A 16,993-nucleotide genomic window follows, 5' to 3' on the forward strand; every position below is an offset into this window, starting at 1 on the left:
CTGGCTATGGGGGATAATGTATAATAAACACAGGTTACTGGCTATGGGGGATAATGTATAATAAACACAGGTTACTGGCTATGGAGGATAATGTAAAATAAACAAAAAATAAAAATAAAAAGATAAATACAAAAAATAAAATTAAAAAATTAATGCAGCTTCAGAATACTGATTTAATAGACTTTATACAGCCACCGTGGATCGCAAAACTTGGTTTTGCATACACTACTAGGTACAGGTCTCTGTAAATTTATGAACAGGACTTTCAATTTATCTGTACATACTTTAGTTATTTATCAGCACTTATTTGTATATACTTCAGTTATTTATTTATTATTTATATATTTGAACTGACTTTTATTTATTAAACTGTTCATATCACAGTTTACAACTTCAGTGGATTGCTAAACCATCTCTTGCATACACCACTAGATTAAGGTCCCTGGAAATTTTCAAACAGGACCTTCTACTATTTTTTTTTGTGTATATACCTTAGTTTATTATGTATTTGAACATTACTTTCACTATGGATACTCATAATATATTTTAGAATTACTATTAAAGGTTATATTTTAAATGCATTTAGGGCACTCATGTTTCTCTTTTCTTTATTACTATTGTTTTCCATGTCTAGCTAGCCTACCACTGTACTTACACGCATGCATGCCTACAGCTAAGACATGAAAGCCTGACAAGTTATTAATAATAAAATTGTGCTCGTTCTCTCATGTGCCCAAATGTTATATAAAATCCAAAACCCCCCGCACTCACGCTTTAGTAGTTTTCCAATGTGCCGGGTGCCATAGCTTGGACTCCAAACGTATAATTCACCAAAATTGAGCAGCTGTTTTTTGGTGAAATATATATACACATACATACACACACCAGTAGAAGAGATGGCCAGCACTCACGGATTCCAATAGGTGATTAAAAGTTATAAATTTATTAATCCATCTTTAAAAAGCTGCTTCAACGTTTCAGTCCACGTTTGGGACGGTCATCAGGAACAACAGCATAATACAAAACAAACATATATAGGAACAGTAATCATTGTAAATTCACGTACCCCAGGTGTACCCGATCCTATGAGTGCTGCCGCCTGCGGCCCCAAGTGTCCTCTGCGCATGCGTGACCACGTGATTTCGTTGTCATGGAGACCCTGAAACACGCTGCGTCTCCATGGCAACCCGGCTACATAGCTTTTTAAAGATGGATCAATAAATTTATAACTTTTAATCACCTATTGGAATCCGTGAGTGCTGGTCATCTCTTCTACTGGTATGTGCAATCTCCCCCAGACTTCAAGCACCCGGTTTAATTATTCTGAAGCCAGAGTGCAAGGATATTGTGGACTATTTTATATATATATATATACATACATACACACACTGCTCCAAAAAATAAAGGGAACACTTAAACAACACAATGTAACTCCAAGTCAATCACACTTCTGTGAAATCAAACTGTCCACTTAGAAAGCAACACTGAGTGACGATCAATTTCACATGCTGTTGTGCAAATGGGATAGACAACAGGTGGAAATTATAGGCAATTAGCAAGACACCCCCAATAAAGGAGTGGTTCTGCCGGTGGTGACCACAGACCACTTCTCAGTTCCTATGCTTCCTGGCTGATGTTTTGGTCACTTTTGAATGCCGGCGGTGCTTTCACTCTAGTGGTAGCATGAGATGGAGTCTACAACCCACACAAGTGGCTCAGGTAGTGCAGCTCATCCAGGATGGCACATCAATGCGAGCTGTGGCAAGAAGGTTTGCTGTGTCTGTCAGTGTCCAGAGCATGGAGGCGCTACTGGGAGACAGGCCAGTACATCAGGAGACGTGGAGGAGGCCGTAAAAGGCAACAACCCAGCAGCAGGACTGCTACCTCCGCCTTTGTGCAAGGAGGAACAGGAGGAGCACTGCAAGAGCCCTGCAAAATGACCTCCAGTAGGCCACAAATGTGCACGTGTCTGCTCAAACGGTCAGAAACAGACTCCATGAGGGTGGTATGAGAGCCCAATGTCCACAGGTGGGGTTGTGCTTACAGCCCAACACCGTGCAGGACGTTTGTCATTTGCCAGAGAACACCAAGATTGGAAAAATCGCCACTAGCGCTCTGTGCTCTTTACAGATGAAACCAGGTTCCCACTGAGCACATGTGACAGACGTGACAGAGTCAGGAGACGCCGTGGAGAACATTCTGCTGCCTGCAACATCCTCCAGCATGACCGGTTTGGCAGTGGGTCAGTAATGGTGTGGGGTGGCATTTCTTTGGGGGGCCGCACATCCCTCCATGTGCTCGCCAGAGGTAGCCTGACTGCCATTAGGTACCGAGATGAGATCCTCAGACCCCTTGTGAGACCATATTCTGGTGTGGTTGGCCTTGGGTTCCTCCTAATGCAAGACAATGCTAGACCTCATGTGGCTGGAGTGTGTCAGCAGTTCCTGCAAGACGAAGGCATTGATGCTATGGACTGGCCCGCCCGTTCCCCAGACCTGAATCCAATTGAGCACATCTGGGACATCATGTCTCGCTCCATACACCAACGTCACACGTTGCACCACAGACTGTCCAGGAGTTGGCAGATGCTTTAGTCCAGGTCTGGGAGGAGATCCCTCAGGAGACCAACCACCACCTCATCAGGAGCATGCACAGGCGATGTAGGGAGGCCATACAGGCACATGGAGGCCACACACACTACTGAGCCTCATTTTGACTTGTTTTAAGGACATTACATCAAAGTTGGATCAGCCTGTAGTGTGGTTTTCCACTTTAATTTTGAGTGTGACTCCAAATCCAGACCTCCATGGGTTGAAAAATTTGATTTCCATTTTTAAATTTTTGTGTGATTTTGTTGTCAGCACATACAACTATGTAAAGAACAAAGTATTTCAGAAGAATATTTAATTCATTCAGATCTAGGATGTGTTATTTTTGTGTTCCCTTTATTGTTTTGAGCAGTGTGTGTGTATATATATATATATATATATATATATATATGTTGATTAGCTTGTGGACTGTCAAGCATGTTGTACAGTTTTGCACTGCAAAAATAATAAAAAAAATAACACATTTTTATTAAGGGTGTGTCAGTTACAGTCAGGGGAGGTGTGGCTAGGGCTGTATGGACAGAAACAAAAGTGATTTAACAGAAAATTGAGCAGTGAGACTGCAGGGGCATAATTTATAAGGGGAAAAAAAATAGAAAGTGTCCCTTTAATATTCTACTAATATTTAATTTTGTGTTATTTATCAAAACAAAGTCCTTTTTTCTCTTTAATAAAATATATATAACTGAATTACTGGCTTTTTATAGTGAATATAGCAAAGCTGCATCTACATAGTGATGATAAACAAGATTTAAAGGAACACTATAGTCACCTAAATTACTTTAGCTAAATAAAGCAGTTTTAGTGTATAGATCATTCCCCTGCGATTTCACTGCTCAATTCACTGTCATTTAGGAGTTAAATCACTTTGTTTCTGTTTATGCAGCCCTAGCCACACCTCCCCTGGCTATGATTGACAGTCTGCATGAAAAAAAAAGCTGGTTTCACTTTCAAACAGATGTAATTTACCTTAAATAATTGTATCTCAATCTCTAAATTGAACTTTAATCACATACAGGAGGCTCTTGTAGGGTCTAGCAAGCTATTAACATAGCAGGGGAAAAGAAAATCTTAATTAAACAGAACTTGCAATAAGGAAAGCCTAAATAGGGCTCTCTTTACAGGAAGTGTTTATGGAAGGCTGTGCAAGTCACATGCAGGGAGGTGTGACTAGGGTTCATAAACAAAGGGATTTAACTCCTAAATGGCAGAGGATTGAGCAGTGAGGCTGCAGGGGCATGTTCTATACACCAAAACTGCTTCATTAAGCTAAAGTTGTTCAGGTGACTATAGTGTCTCTTTAAACTACAACTTAAAAGGGCAGCCTAAGCCCTATAACTAGTATATATTGCTAAAGCGAGTAAGTTGCTACTAAACGGTGTATGCATATCTCCACTTCTGGATCAAACGGTTTTCGTGCACTACCTAATCACAGTAGTCCAAATATGTACTATAGGGTGTTTGACTGTGGATGCTTTCAAAGTTTTGGTGAAAAAATTAATTGATTGACCCAGAACAGAGAATGGTGCACACAGTCTTCTCGCACCATCACTACTACAATTGGACACATGGGGTTATGGTGCTCAGATAACCCCTTTATAACTAAAATATTGTTTTGTGAGCAGTCATTTTATAACTATAAACATGTACTCACTGATTCTTTTATTGAAGGTTTAACATCAGCTTCTATTTTAAGTGACGAAATTGTTGCATCAGTGTTGTTCTATCAAAAAAGAAGACAACAAAAATAAATCACATTACAAATGTTAAATTTCCAATGAACTTGCTTAGATTCAGTTTATAATGTACAGTTAACGGATCATAATTTGTAACTATGACACTGATCAGCCGTCAACATTAAAACTACCTGCCTAATATCGTGTAAGTTCCCCTCCTGCTCCCAAAACAGCTCTGATGTATGGAGGCATGGACTCCACAAGATCTCTGAATGTATCCTATGGTATCTGGCACCAAGACATCAGCAGTCGATCCTTTGGGTCCTGCTAGTTGTGAGGTGTGGCCTACATGGATCAGATCTGTTGTTCCAGCACATCCCACAGATGCTCAATCTGATTGAGGTCTGTTTATTTATTTGTTTGCAATATGTATTTTTATTGTAGCATTGTAAGAAGACATACATGGTTAGAAAAGCACATAGTACATGTAGTACATACTACATTCGCAAGAAACGCTTTATACAACATACAGAATCAGTATCAAATTGTGTTGTTTTATCTAAAAATGTTAATAAAATATGATCATCTCTCCTAAAAGTTCAGTTATATGCCTGGATAGGGGGAAAGGTTGGATGAACCAGAACAGATATGATTAGGCCTAGACTGCCCTTCAAATATAGCATATGTCCATTGTGGCAGTGTGAGGGAACACTGCTATATTAGCCCCAGAATGGCACTTTCAGTGTTCCCTGACTAGAGGGGGTTAAAAATCAGGTTGCTCTGAGAGAAGTCACATGGCACTGAAGCTCCAGCGATTTATGCTATCACCCTTATCAGACCGACAAAAATGGCCAATATAGTTGCAAATACACGGACAGAGGTTGGTGAACCAGCATGGGTCGAAAGTTCAAAAAGCAGAAGTCCGACCATGCTAGACAAAGCTTCGACATCGGAGCCATGTGGAGACAAGCTCACTGAGCAACTAGGCCCAAGATGGCCGACCACACAGAGACATACTCCAAACTATCGGATGACTTCTGCCTGGGGGAAAATACACCTGGCCTTACAGTGGCCGTAGCCAAACCCCTGGACCCTGACACTGCACCGGTCACTACGTCGGTGCTCAAAGCACTACTGGCGGACATGGCTACACTCCGCACAGACCTCCAAGGAATAACGGGGAGGCTGGGTGCCCTGGAAGACACCTCCGCTGCACATGATACCCACATTACCTCCATGCAACAGGAGATCAAGGGTTTGCAGAGCAAGAATGAGGAATTCGAACAGCGGGGGGTACCTGATGAACTGCCAAACTTTGTACGAAGGCACCTGACGGCAGGGCCAGATTAAGAGCCCAGTGGGCCTGGTGCTGACAATTATGATGGGGCCTAATTACAAAATCTTATTTACCAAAAACATTAGAACAGTCCTACCTCCTAAGCATCATGTATCTGATGTAGATGGTGCTGGAGGGAAACTCATAGGATGCAGCTTTGAAAAAACACATACCCTATGCTAATCTCACGCTTTCATCTTCAAGTAAACCCATACCCCCTAACAGCAGTGTCCAGTAAAGCAGGAAGTCTGACACAAATCTGCCGTAAGGGGTGAACATACACAAAAAGGGGGCATGTCTGTGTCCCCATGTCTCCCAGTCCCTTAGTGTCTGTGTCCCTATGTCTCACAGTGTCCCCATGTTCCTACATCAGACCAGTCTAGATTTTCTCTGAACACTGACAACATCTGATACCCTTGCTTATTGTAGATAGATACCTACTATACACATTGTACACTGATTAATCTCCCCATAGAGATGCACAGCAAAACATCTGATGGCTTTATTGAGGTCTCCCATCCCCGCAATGAATCCCCATGACACATTTTAAAAGACATTTAAAAGGCATAAAATAGGTGTGTTTTGGGCTTTCTTTCCATTAAAAAAGTAAAGATGATCTGTTTACTTAGTTTATTTAATGGTTATAATGATAAAGTAATTCACTAATAAGAGTTCTAGGATTCCACAGGTTCACTGGGATTTTTTTTAATTTACATTTTTTTTATTTTACTGGTGTGGATTCCAATGAGCATTTTTCTTTTCAATAAAATTTTATATTTTAATTTTTTTTTCCAGTTGGTGACAGGGCTCAACTATATCCTAATTTTAAGATTTGTTTTTTGTGGCTTTTTAAATACTAACCTTTGCTAGTCTTTGTATCTAAATTGCGGTAAACACAGACACATACATACTTTCTATATACTGTTCACACGCATGTACCTAGAATATATAAATGTATATAACTGACATATGTTAATTACCTAACTGAAAACTTTATTAAATATAGGTGTTTCAATAGAAATTCGAATTTAGTGGTTTAGAGTTTTGTTGGGGTGGGGGAGGAACTTGTGTGTCTATTTTTTTATTATTATTATTATTATTTTTTTTACACATGCTGATGAGAATATTTGCAAAACTAAATAGGATGATAGCAAATGTAGACACTCTCAAGGCTTATTTTGGTTGGCACTAATATTTTTCCCACTCTGAACAGGTGTCTGTAGAAAACAAGTTTTGCCTCTAAAACTCTCATTTGCCCACACATAAGTGGGCCAAGTTAATAACCACATCTTTGTTTGTTTTGTGAAATTAAATACATATTTTTTTTCTTTTTAGGCAGGGTGTGTCTGTGTGCTTATGGCGAAAAAAAAACACAACAACTAAAGGAGTCCTGTGTAAAGTGACTCACATTGTACAAGACAGCTGCCATTACTGTGTTTATGGCATTTTTGTGATATGCACATCAACATGAAAGATGAACAAATGAAAAAATAAAGGGATTTTGCTAAGCACCATAATCCTTACATCTTACTTTACAGCTTTCAGTAGTTATGGTGCAATTAATGTTTTTTTTTTTGTTTTCTGCTAAATACTTTTCAACAGTTGTACAAATGTGGGGCTCCTCCAGCACCCATGCCTTGCTAACTAAATAAGCAGTAGTTTATAAGGGGAAAATGGTGCTTCATCACAATTTATTTCTATACTTAGATAATGTTATACCTCTATTCTATTTGCATGGGGTTATACCTACAAATGTTTTCAACATGTTTTTCTCATTAAAACGGCTTGAGAAAAATATGTACATTCCTTAATCCATTTTGTGAATGTGGAGCCATTGATTGCCTGAGAATGTGTATTGACCTATGTAAGCAATGCCCCTGCTCGCTGAAGTTCAAGGCTTATATGTTTGAAGCCTTTCAGTAAATATTAGCATTTCTATTTTTTATATTTTTTTTCAGTTTGACAATTTTTATTGTTTTGAGGATGTAGAAAACAAAGGGGAATAGGGAGGTCAATGTTAGGTTACCATGACAATCTTAATTGCTGCAGCAGTCATAACATTGTACACATGACAGCAGTTACATCAGCCTGACATCTTGCCAGAGTTGTTTCATTTCTATTCAGTAACGACCTATGAAGTACATTTTGAGTAGGCTTCATTATTTAATAATACCTTTGTAGTATATTTCAGATCAAAAGCCGTGTGGCCATGGGCGTAGGAACAGGGAGTGATGGGGGGACGCATCCCCCCCAGCAAATCATGCGGGAGGGGCTGGGGGGAGGGGGGACAGGTTACAGAGAAATCCCCCCCCAGCTCCGCGTGCCCTCAGGCTGCGTGCGGCTCCATCAGGGAACCACACGCACTGCAGACTGGAAAGGGGAGCACCTCCCCGTCCACGCAGGAGCGCCGGGTGTCACGTGACTACCCAGCGCTCAGTCTGACACTGCGTCCGCCGGACGTCCAGAGTTCCCTCTGCTATGTCAGGTAAAAGGGGGGACAACAGTTTGTAGGGGGGAGAGCAGAGACGGTCACCTCTGAAAAGAAAAAAAATGCCTGAGCATTTTTAGGGTTAATTAATGGAAGGGTTAAAGAAGGGGGGAGGTAGAAAAATTAATGTAAGCGGTTAGGGGGGCTTCTAATATGGAAGGGAGGAAGTAGAAAAATAATTGGAAGGGGTTAGTGGGGCTACTAATATGGATGGGGAGAGAGGGGTAGGTAGAACAATAATTGGAAGGGTTTAGGGGGGCTACTAATATGGATGGGGGAGAGGGGTAGATAGAAAAATAATTGGAAGGGTTTAGGGGGGCTACTAATATGGATGGGGGAGAGGGGTAGGTAGAATAATAATTGGAAGGGGTTAGGGGGGCTACTAATATGGATGGGAGGAGGGGGAAGGTAGAAAAATAATTGGAAGGGGTTAGGGGAGTACTAACATGAATGGAAGGGGTAGGGTGGGTTCTTATGTGCATGGAAGGGGTAGGGGTAGGTGGGGTTCTAATATAAATGGAAGGGGTAGAGACGGGTAGTAAAATGTATGGAATGCACTTCTGAAAGTGTCACTGAATGGCAGTTAGGAAATGTGGTCACCCTAAGTCAGGGGCAGTATTACACAATCTGTATATGTATAAAAAATATATAAAAAGTACGGTAATCTGCAAAGTACAAAATGTTTGTGTCATATGTCGTGCTAAAAATTAAGCTAGGAATGTGCATATTTTTTTTATTTTTTTAAAATAATTTTTAGAATAATGATACAGACATTTTATTTCTTACATTTGTGATGATTCTTTTTCTCCCCTCTATATATATATATATATATATATAGGGACACTATAGTCACCAGAACCACAACAGCAAAACGTAGTAGTTCTGGTGTCTATAGCATGTCTTTGCAGGCTTTTTAATGTAAGCACTGCCATTTCGTAAAAAGGCAGTATTTACATTACTGCTGAGGAATACCTATAGTGGACACTCAGATGGCCACTAGAGGTGCTTCCTAGTCGAGACATGAATGCCGCCCTATGAAGTATCTGCGCATGTGCGGCAAAGCTGCGCATGCGCACCAGGGAGCAATGACACTTCTGAATAGAAGCGTTTTATTGCTCCCTGCTCGCACCCTCCTATTTCGTCATTTTGACAAAATAGGGGGCGCGGCATCAGGAGGTTCCCGGCGCTGTAAGTAAAATCCCTTCCCTGTAGTGACCCTTTAATCTTATTATTTTATAATTTATGTCATGAAGTGCAGATTGACGTCAGGCATGGGTGCTGCTGATTGGCTACAGTGGTCAGCTGACGCTCTAAGTCAATCGCTAGTTCCCGATTCATAAAATGTATTACGTTTTTATGAATGGGGAGCTACTTATTGGCTTAGAGTGCCAGCTGAACGGTGTAGTCAATCAGCGACACCCCTACCCAGCGGCACTCTGTGCTTCCTGACAATAAGTAAATAAAAGTGAACACATTAACACTGATATGTTTTTAACCTGGGGAGATGAGAAGGTCCAAAGTTCTCCTTCATTTGACACAGTCTTCTTTTTCTTCTGACACGGTCTTCTCTCCTCCTTGGCACCTTCTGCTCCTTTACCTTTCTGCCTATTGTGCCAGTCTCACCTTGCGCCCCTGGTTCTTGGGTTGGCAGACTGAGAGGGCTTATGTAGGTCATCCATGACCTAAGGTGACATGTAGTCGCGGACATTAAGAGGTATGTGGTACTGTGTGAAGCAGGTCTGGGGTGTCAGTGGACTAAGACGTCACCAGATAGGGGAGGAGATGGTGGCCGGGTCTAAATGTCTCCCCAGTCACTCGATACCTTGAGACTATGCCCACTGGCCCTGGGTGCCTGGTGCCCATAATGATACATTGCCGCGCCATAGGGGTTTATGGCTACGACGCATGGGTACTCGTGGATGGGGTTTCAGCAGTTGTGGGTAATGTGTCACCGTGTAGTGGGGGAGGATTGGCGCAGGTGGGTGGTTAGGCCGTGAGGCTGACCGCCATGTGGCGATTGCTCCGATCCAAGTAGGGCAGGCTCCTGGCTTCCATTAGCTCTTCTGAGCTAAATCCTGCTGTGTAGGGCCAGCTCATTGGCCAAGAGCATCAACTGATCATTCTCAGCCAATGAGATAAGTCCTTTTTTTGGACTCTGGCAGAGAGCTTTGCTTGGAGGCCTCAGAGGTTACTTACATATGTAATATAGGACAATATAGGACGTATGTACGTAGGACAATTCTGGCACCAAAACTACTACAACAAGTTGTAGTGGTTAAGATGCTTGGAGTGATCTGTTCAAAAGGCAAACTGTGCCTTATCTTGTGCATCATATGTATCTCTTGCCAACATATAACTAGAATCCAGACTCTTTGCAGAAGTAAAATCTTATTAGGCAAATCTCTTTTGTGCAGATATTACAATTTATTGCAGTATATTTTAAGGCAATACTGGCACTTTGGGAATACAAAAGTGTTTCCTTCTTTTTCTCAGACCATAGAAAATCCTTCCTTTTAAGTTAGTCAAGTTTTAAAAGCAAGTTGTTTAAAATGCTCACAGTTTAGGGAATAAGATCCATGAACTTGTGGCAATAATGGCAACTGATAGTGTAGATTTAGTCGCTGTTACTGAGACATGGTATAATGAGAAAAATGATTGGGACATAGCAATACCAGGGTACTCTTTATATAGAAAAGACAGGGAATCCAAGAAAGGGGAAGGGGCAGCCCTGTATGTGAAGGATAGCATAAAATATAGCCTAATAAAAGTTAGTGAGGCGAACAAAGAGTCCGTTTGGGTTACGTTAGAATTTGGTAATCACACAGTAACTCGTGTAGGCATGATTTATAGGCCCCCAGGACAAATAGAAGAGTTAGATAATCTACTAGTTGAGGAAATAGCTAAAATAACAATTAAGGGGGAAGTTATCATCATGGGTGACTTTAATTTTCCTGATGGGAATTGGAAAACCAAAATAACTGCTTTTGCCAGGAGCACACATATTCTAAACTCCCTACTGGGATTGTCTCTAAAACATGTTGTTGAGGAGCCAACTTGTAAAGAGGCCATACTAGATTTAGTGTTAACAAATGGATATTTGGTAACAGATATTACTGTAGGTGAAAGTTTAGGATCCAGTGATCATCAGTCAGTGTGGTTTAATACAAGAACAGTGACTGAGTTACACCACACAAAATCAAAAGTTTTAGACTTTAGAAAAACAGACTTTTCTAAAATTAGAATATGTGTAAAGGAGTCATTATCAGACTGGAGCAATTTAAATGGAGTCCAAGAGAAATGGGATTATTTAAAAGTTGCACTGCTGAAGGCAACGGAACATTGCATTAGGCTTGTCAGTAAAAGCAAAAAATTCAAGAAACCACTGTGGTGCGCCGCAGATGTGGCCAAAATTGTAAACTAAAAGTTAGCATTTAGTAATTATAAAAAAAAAACAGAGTGAGGAAGACAGAATGATCTATAGGATTAGGCAGAAAGAGGCTAAGCAAGTTCCAAGAGCTTCCAAATCTCACACAGAAGAGAAAATAGCATAGTCAGTGAAAAAAAAAAAAAAAAAAAAAAAAAAGGGGGACAAAACATTTTTTAGATACATAAATGAGAAAAGGAAAGTAAAACAAGGATTATATAGATTAAAAACAAAAGAAGAAAGGTATGTAGAAGAGGATAAAGGTCTAGCTGACTGCCTCAATGAATACTTTTGTTCCGTATTTACAGATGAAAATGAAGAAAAGGGGTCTCAGTTAGTAAAAAGGACAAAGGAGTTATTTGTTACATGTGGGTTTACAGAGGAAGAGGTTCTATTTCAACTGTCAAAAGTAAAGACAAATAAGTCAATGGGACCTGATGGAATACACCCAAAGTTATTAAAAGAGCTTAGTGATGTACAAAACCATTAACAGATTTATTTAACCAATCAGAAGATTGGAAGTTAGCTAATGTTGTGCCCATTCACAAGAAAGGTAGTAGGGAGGAGTCGGGCAACTATAGGCCAGTAAGCCTTACTTCAGTAGTGGGGAAAGTAATGGAAACCATTTTAAAGGATAGGATTGTTGAACATCTAAAAACACATGGATTTCAAGATCAGAGATATCATGGGTTTACTTCAGGGAGATCATGCCAAACTAATCTTATTGATTTTTTTTGATTGAGCAACTAAAATAATAGATCAGGGTGGTGCAGTAGACATTGCTTACCTAGATTTCAGTAAGGCTTTTGACACTGTGGCACATAAAAGGCTTATCAATAAACTGCAATCTTTAAGTTTGGATTCCAATATTGTTGAATGGGTAAGGCAGTGGCTGAGTGACAGGCAACAGAGGGTTGTAGACAATGGAGTATATTCGAAGCATGGGCTTGTCACCAGTGTGGTACCTCAGGGATCTGTACTTGGACCCATTCTCTTTTATATTTTTATTAGTGATATTGCAGAAGGTCTTGATGGTAATGTATGTATTTTTGCTGATGATACTAAGATATGTAACAGGGTTTATGTTCCGGGAGGAATAAGCCAAATGGAAAATGATTTAGGTAAACTAGAAAAATGGTCAGAGTTGTGGCAACTGACATTTAATGTGGATAAGTGCAAGATAATGCATCTTGGACGTAAAAACCCAAGGGCAGAGTACAGAATATTTGATTGAGTCCTAACCTCAACATCTGAAGAAAGGGATTTAGGTGTGATTATTTCAGATGACTTAAAGGTAGGCAGACAATGTAATAGAGCAGCAGGAAATGCTATCAGAATGATTGGTTGTATAGGGAGAGGTATTAGCAGTAGAACGAGGGAAGTGCTCATGCCATTGTACAGAACACTGGTGAGACCTCACTTGGAGTATTGTACACAGTTCTGGAGACCGTATCACCAGAAGGATATTGATACTTTAGAGAGAGTTCAGAGAAGGGCTACTAAACTGGTTCATGGATTGCAGGATAAAACTTACAAGGAAAGGTTAAAGGAACTTAACATGTATAGCTTGGAGGAAAGACGAGAACGGGGGGATATGATAGCAACATTTAAATACATAAAGGAATTGCCCCAACTAATAGATAAAATCCGCCAATTTTATACATATGAAAAGATGACAATAAACTCAGCTCCAGCAAAGTTACAATTTGTGGAAGCTTGGAGAGTATGGGAAAGAGTATAAGGGTCCAAATAAAACAAATAAGAGTCGACAACTGATAGGCCGAGGTCCCGGAGATCATAACCCTCAGAAACCTACCCCCACACCGCAACACAAACCTTAACAACCATCTACCCTAAGGTACACTTGATTACCCATCCGCCAGCTTTCCATGTTAAACCATCCCCAGTTACGACCCCTACCCCGACGATATCGTAAATGCAACTTCAAGTGTCTAAACTGGGTTATACGATAAGATAAAATAAGATATATTATGTAAACGACAGATACCAAAGCTACTCTAGTAACAGAGAAGGGTCTTGGACACTCAATTAAAATTGAAGTGTAATCATTGACAATATTGCACAGCTGAAAATAGCCTGATGTTACAGTTGCAATACAATTGATGTTACTAATGTCATAAAATGTTGAGAATATTGTTACCTATGTACGATGTTAACACTGATCCCGATTCCGTTTTACCTTCTGTACCCTGAACTATACATCCAGAAAACAAATAAAGAACAAATTAAAAAAAAACTAAAAATACATAAAGGAAATCAACACAGTAAAGGAGGAGATTATATTCAAAAGAAGAAAAACTACCACAACAAGAGGACATATTCTTAAATTTGAGGGGCAAAGGTTTAAAAATAATATCAGGAAGTATTACTTTACTGAGAGGGTAGTGAATGCAAAGAATAGCCTGCCAGCTAAAGTGGTAGAGGTTAACACAGTAAAGGAGTTTAAGCATACATGGGATATGCATAAGGCTATCCTAACTATAAGATAAGGCCAGGGACTAATGAAAGTATTTATAAAAAAATAAATAAAATAAAAAATAAATACAAATTGGGCAGACTAGATGGGCCGAATGGTTCTTATCTGCTGTCACATTCTATTTTTCTAAGGCCTAAGGCCACAAATGTGTTTTAATCTTTAAGCAATGAAATAAAAAGATGCTCTAAACCAGTGGTTCCCAAACTTTTTAGGTTCAAGGCGCCCTTAATATTTCAATATTTTTCCAAGGCAACCCAAGTAAAAATTTGTAAGTTGCATATCTGTACAGCGCTGCGGCATTTACTAGCGCTATAGTGTAATGTACAGTGTTGGTGTTTGAAGGGGTGCTTGTATATAGTATATAGTTATGGTGTTTTAATACAGGGGTATGTTTGTATGTAATGTTTGTGTTTAATTGCAGGGGTGTGTATAAAGGTAATGTTCACTTTTAAATGCGGATGTACATTTGTGTGAAGTATTTGTGTTTGAGTGAAGAGGTGTGTTTGTATATATATATATATATATATATTTTTTTTTGTTTGTTTGAATGCACGGGTGTGTGTAATATTTGAGTTAGATTGACGGAGGGTGCTTGTATGTTGTTCTAGTGACTGCTTGGATGTACATACATACTTACACAAATATTCATGCACATTAACACACAGATGCATATAAATACACAGACACATACACAAACATTGATACATGCCCACACATGACACAGACACACACTGACATAAAAACACACACCATGGCACACAGATGCACATACACAGATGTGTGCGCAGACACAGAAGCACACTGATATATATATATATATATATATATATTTGTGTGAAGGGCTCATGATGGCAAAGAGAAATAAGACCTAATAAGTGTAGGATGGTATAAAAGTAGCAAGTCGGTTGTGGTGTGCCGAAACCGACGATGAGGTAGGCCTGAAAATAAAGAGGGCCTACCAAGAAGAAATGTAAGAAAAAGGAGTTGATAAAGAGGTGTGGGTGGGAGGGTGATGCAACGCTGACCTCGAAGGTATGGAGCCAGGTAAGGGGTGTCCCTTAAGTAGGGAAGGGGTGTGTCATACGCCCCTCCCACAAACACAGGCCAAAAGGCCTTACTACTTGTGTGAAGGGCTCATGATGGCAAAGAGAAATAAGACCTAATAAGTGTAGGATGGTATAAAAGTAGCAAGTCGGTTGTGGTGTGCCGAAACCGACGATGAGGTAGGCCTGAAAATAAAGAGGGCAAAAATAGAAGTTTCAACATTTTAATACAAACTACCAATATACAACTTAACAAGACATGTTCTGAAAAGCATTCCTTACTTCTTGTACAGGGTTAGGAATGTACCGTGTGTAAGCGGATGATTTCCAGCGCCCCAGTGTCTTGATAACATGAACCGGTATGTTAACACTGGAGGCTGTGGAGGCCGCTCCTATGCGGAAGGAGTGGCCTGAATAGTTAGCTGGCTTGAGTCCCAGCTGTGTTAGTAATGACCTAACGTGGGTCATGAAGTTGGTAGTAGTGAGAACTGAACCTCGTAGAACAAAAAGTGGTTGTGATGGTGGTGCCTTGAGACTCTCTGTATAAGAGTCCAGTATTTGGACGGGGCACCAACTGTTGTGAGTCGGATAGTATTTAACCTCTACGGGTGGAGCGTGTTGACTGTTTTTTGAATGAGGTAGTGTCAGGATATAATAGTCCATGTGTTTGGTTAAGTGCGAATGAAGCAGTAGGTGAGTGGATTGTGTTGTATTGATGGCGGTAAACTCTCTAGGTCTCAGAAACCCATAAAAAGCCACATAAATAGCTGTTTTGATGACTAGTGTTGTGTTGAAGGAGAAGGGTTTTAGATCTAGTAGTTGTGATAATTCTTAAGGATATGAAAATCTATAGGAAGCCTCTGTGCTGTATGCGGGGGTTCGGATCTTTGTATACCCCTAAGGATGTTCTTGATTTGGTATGATGACATGAAACTTGAGTTGTTGGGTTGTAAGGTCAGCATGTGATGTTGGATGCCTGTAAGATATAGTTTGATTGTGTTGTAAGAAAGTTTGAGTTTGAGGTGGCAAAAAGAGGCAAAACCTAAAAAAGATGTCATGATGAATGGTTGTAATATGTTGTGTTCCAACAGGAATCTTTTGAATAAACTGAAAGCTCTGTTGTAGGTTTTCCTGGTATTTGTAGATAGAGCTAGTTGGGACAAAGTTCTGCAATGTTGCATGATAACGTCTAGTCCATTGTTAGCTGATGGAACAGTGGAGTGGCCGTGGCTGTGAGCGCGGCTGATGGGAGAAGTTGATGAAAGGCCTGGAATTTAAAACGAGACAAATTATCAGCTGCCTCGTTACAAATACCTGGAATATGAACACAGTGCAAGAAAAAATTATGACATGCTGCCAACCAAGTGAGTTTCCTCAAAAATCTCATGATAGTAAGGGAGTTGGAGCGACCTTTGTTGATAATGGAACAGGTTGCTTGGTTGTCTGAGTAACACCTGACTGATGAACCTGTCCATAGATGTCCCCATGCCACGGCAGCCGCCACGATGGGATATATCTCGAAAAGAGCTGAGGTAGAGAAAAAACACTCCAGGTCCTGCACCTCTGAAGGCCAGCTACCCCAAAGCCATTCGTTCCCAAAAATTGCTGCAAAACCTGTGGTAGACGCCGCGTCTGTCCAAACAGTAGGAGAAGTGTCAGACAATTGAGGGAGGAACATGCTTTTCCCGTTCCAGGAGTTTAAAAAGTTTCTCCACATGAGAAGGTCTGCCGTGGCTTGGGTATCTAGGGTCAATCTGTGTGCATCATGTAGAAACCGTGGGAACATGCTGAGGAGACGTGATATGAAAGCACGGCCTTGAGGTATAATACGCATGGCAAAATTGAGTGACCCCAGTAAAGATTGTAATTCTTTGCGATTGCAAGTGCGTAGTTGTATATAGAGGTTGATGTTTGTCAGAA

The 16,993-nt window shown here is 40.4% G+C and overlaps 1 protein-coding gene across 3 annotated transcripts in view; it reads right to left on the reverse strand.

The window, feature by feature from the left end:
* The window catches only part of AHI1 (Abelson helper integration site 1), a 355,403-nt gene that overhangs the window by 91,030 nt on the left and 247,380 nt on the right, over positions 1–16,993 (reverse strand). For all 3 annotated transcript variants that reach the window (XM_063443258.1, XM_063443259.1, XM_063443260.1), the window contains exon 21: positions 4,264–4,332. In XM_063443258.1, coding sequence (XP_063299328.1) covers positions 4,264–4,332 — 69 coding nt within the window. The remainder of the gene's footprint in view (positions 1–4,263; positions 4,333–16,993) is intronic.

The sequence above is a fragment of the Pelobates fuscus genome, chromosome 2, assembly GCF_036172605.1.
Source record: "Pelobates fuscus isolate aPelFus1 chromosome 2, aPelFus1.pri, whole genome shotgun sequence".
NCBI lineage: Eukaryota > Metazoa > Chordata > Amphibia > Anura > Pelobatidae > Pelobates > Pelobates fuscus.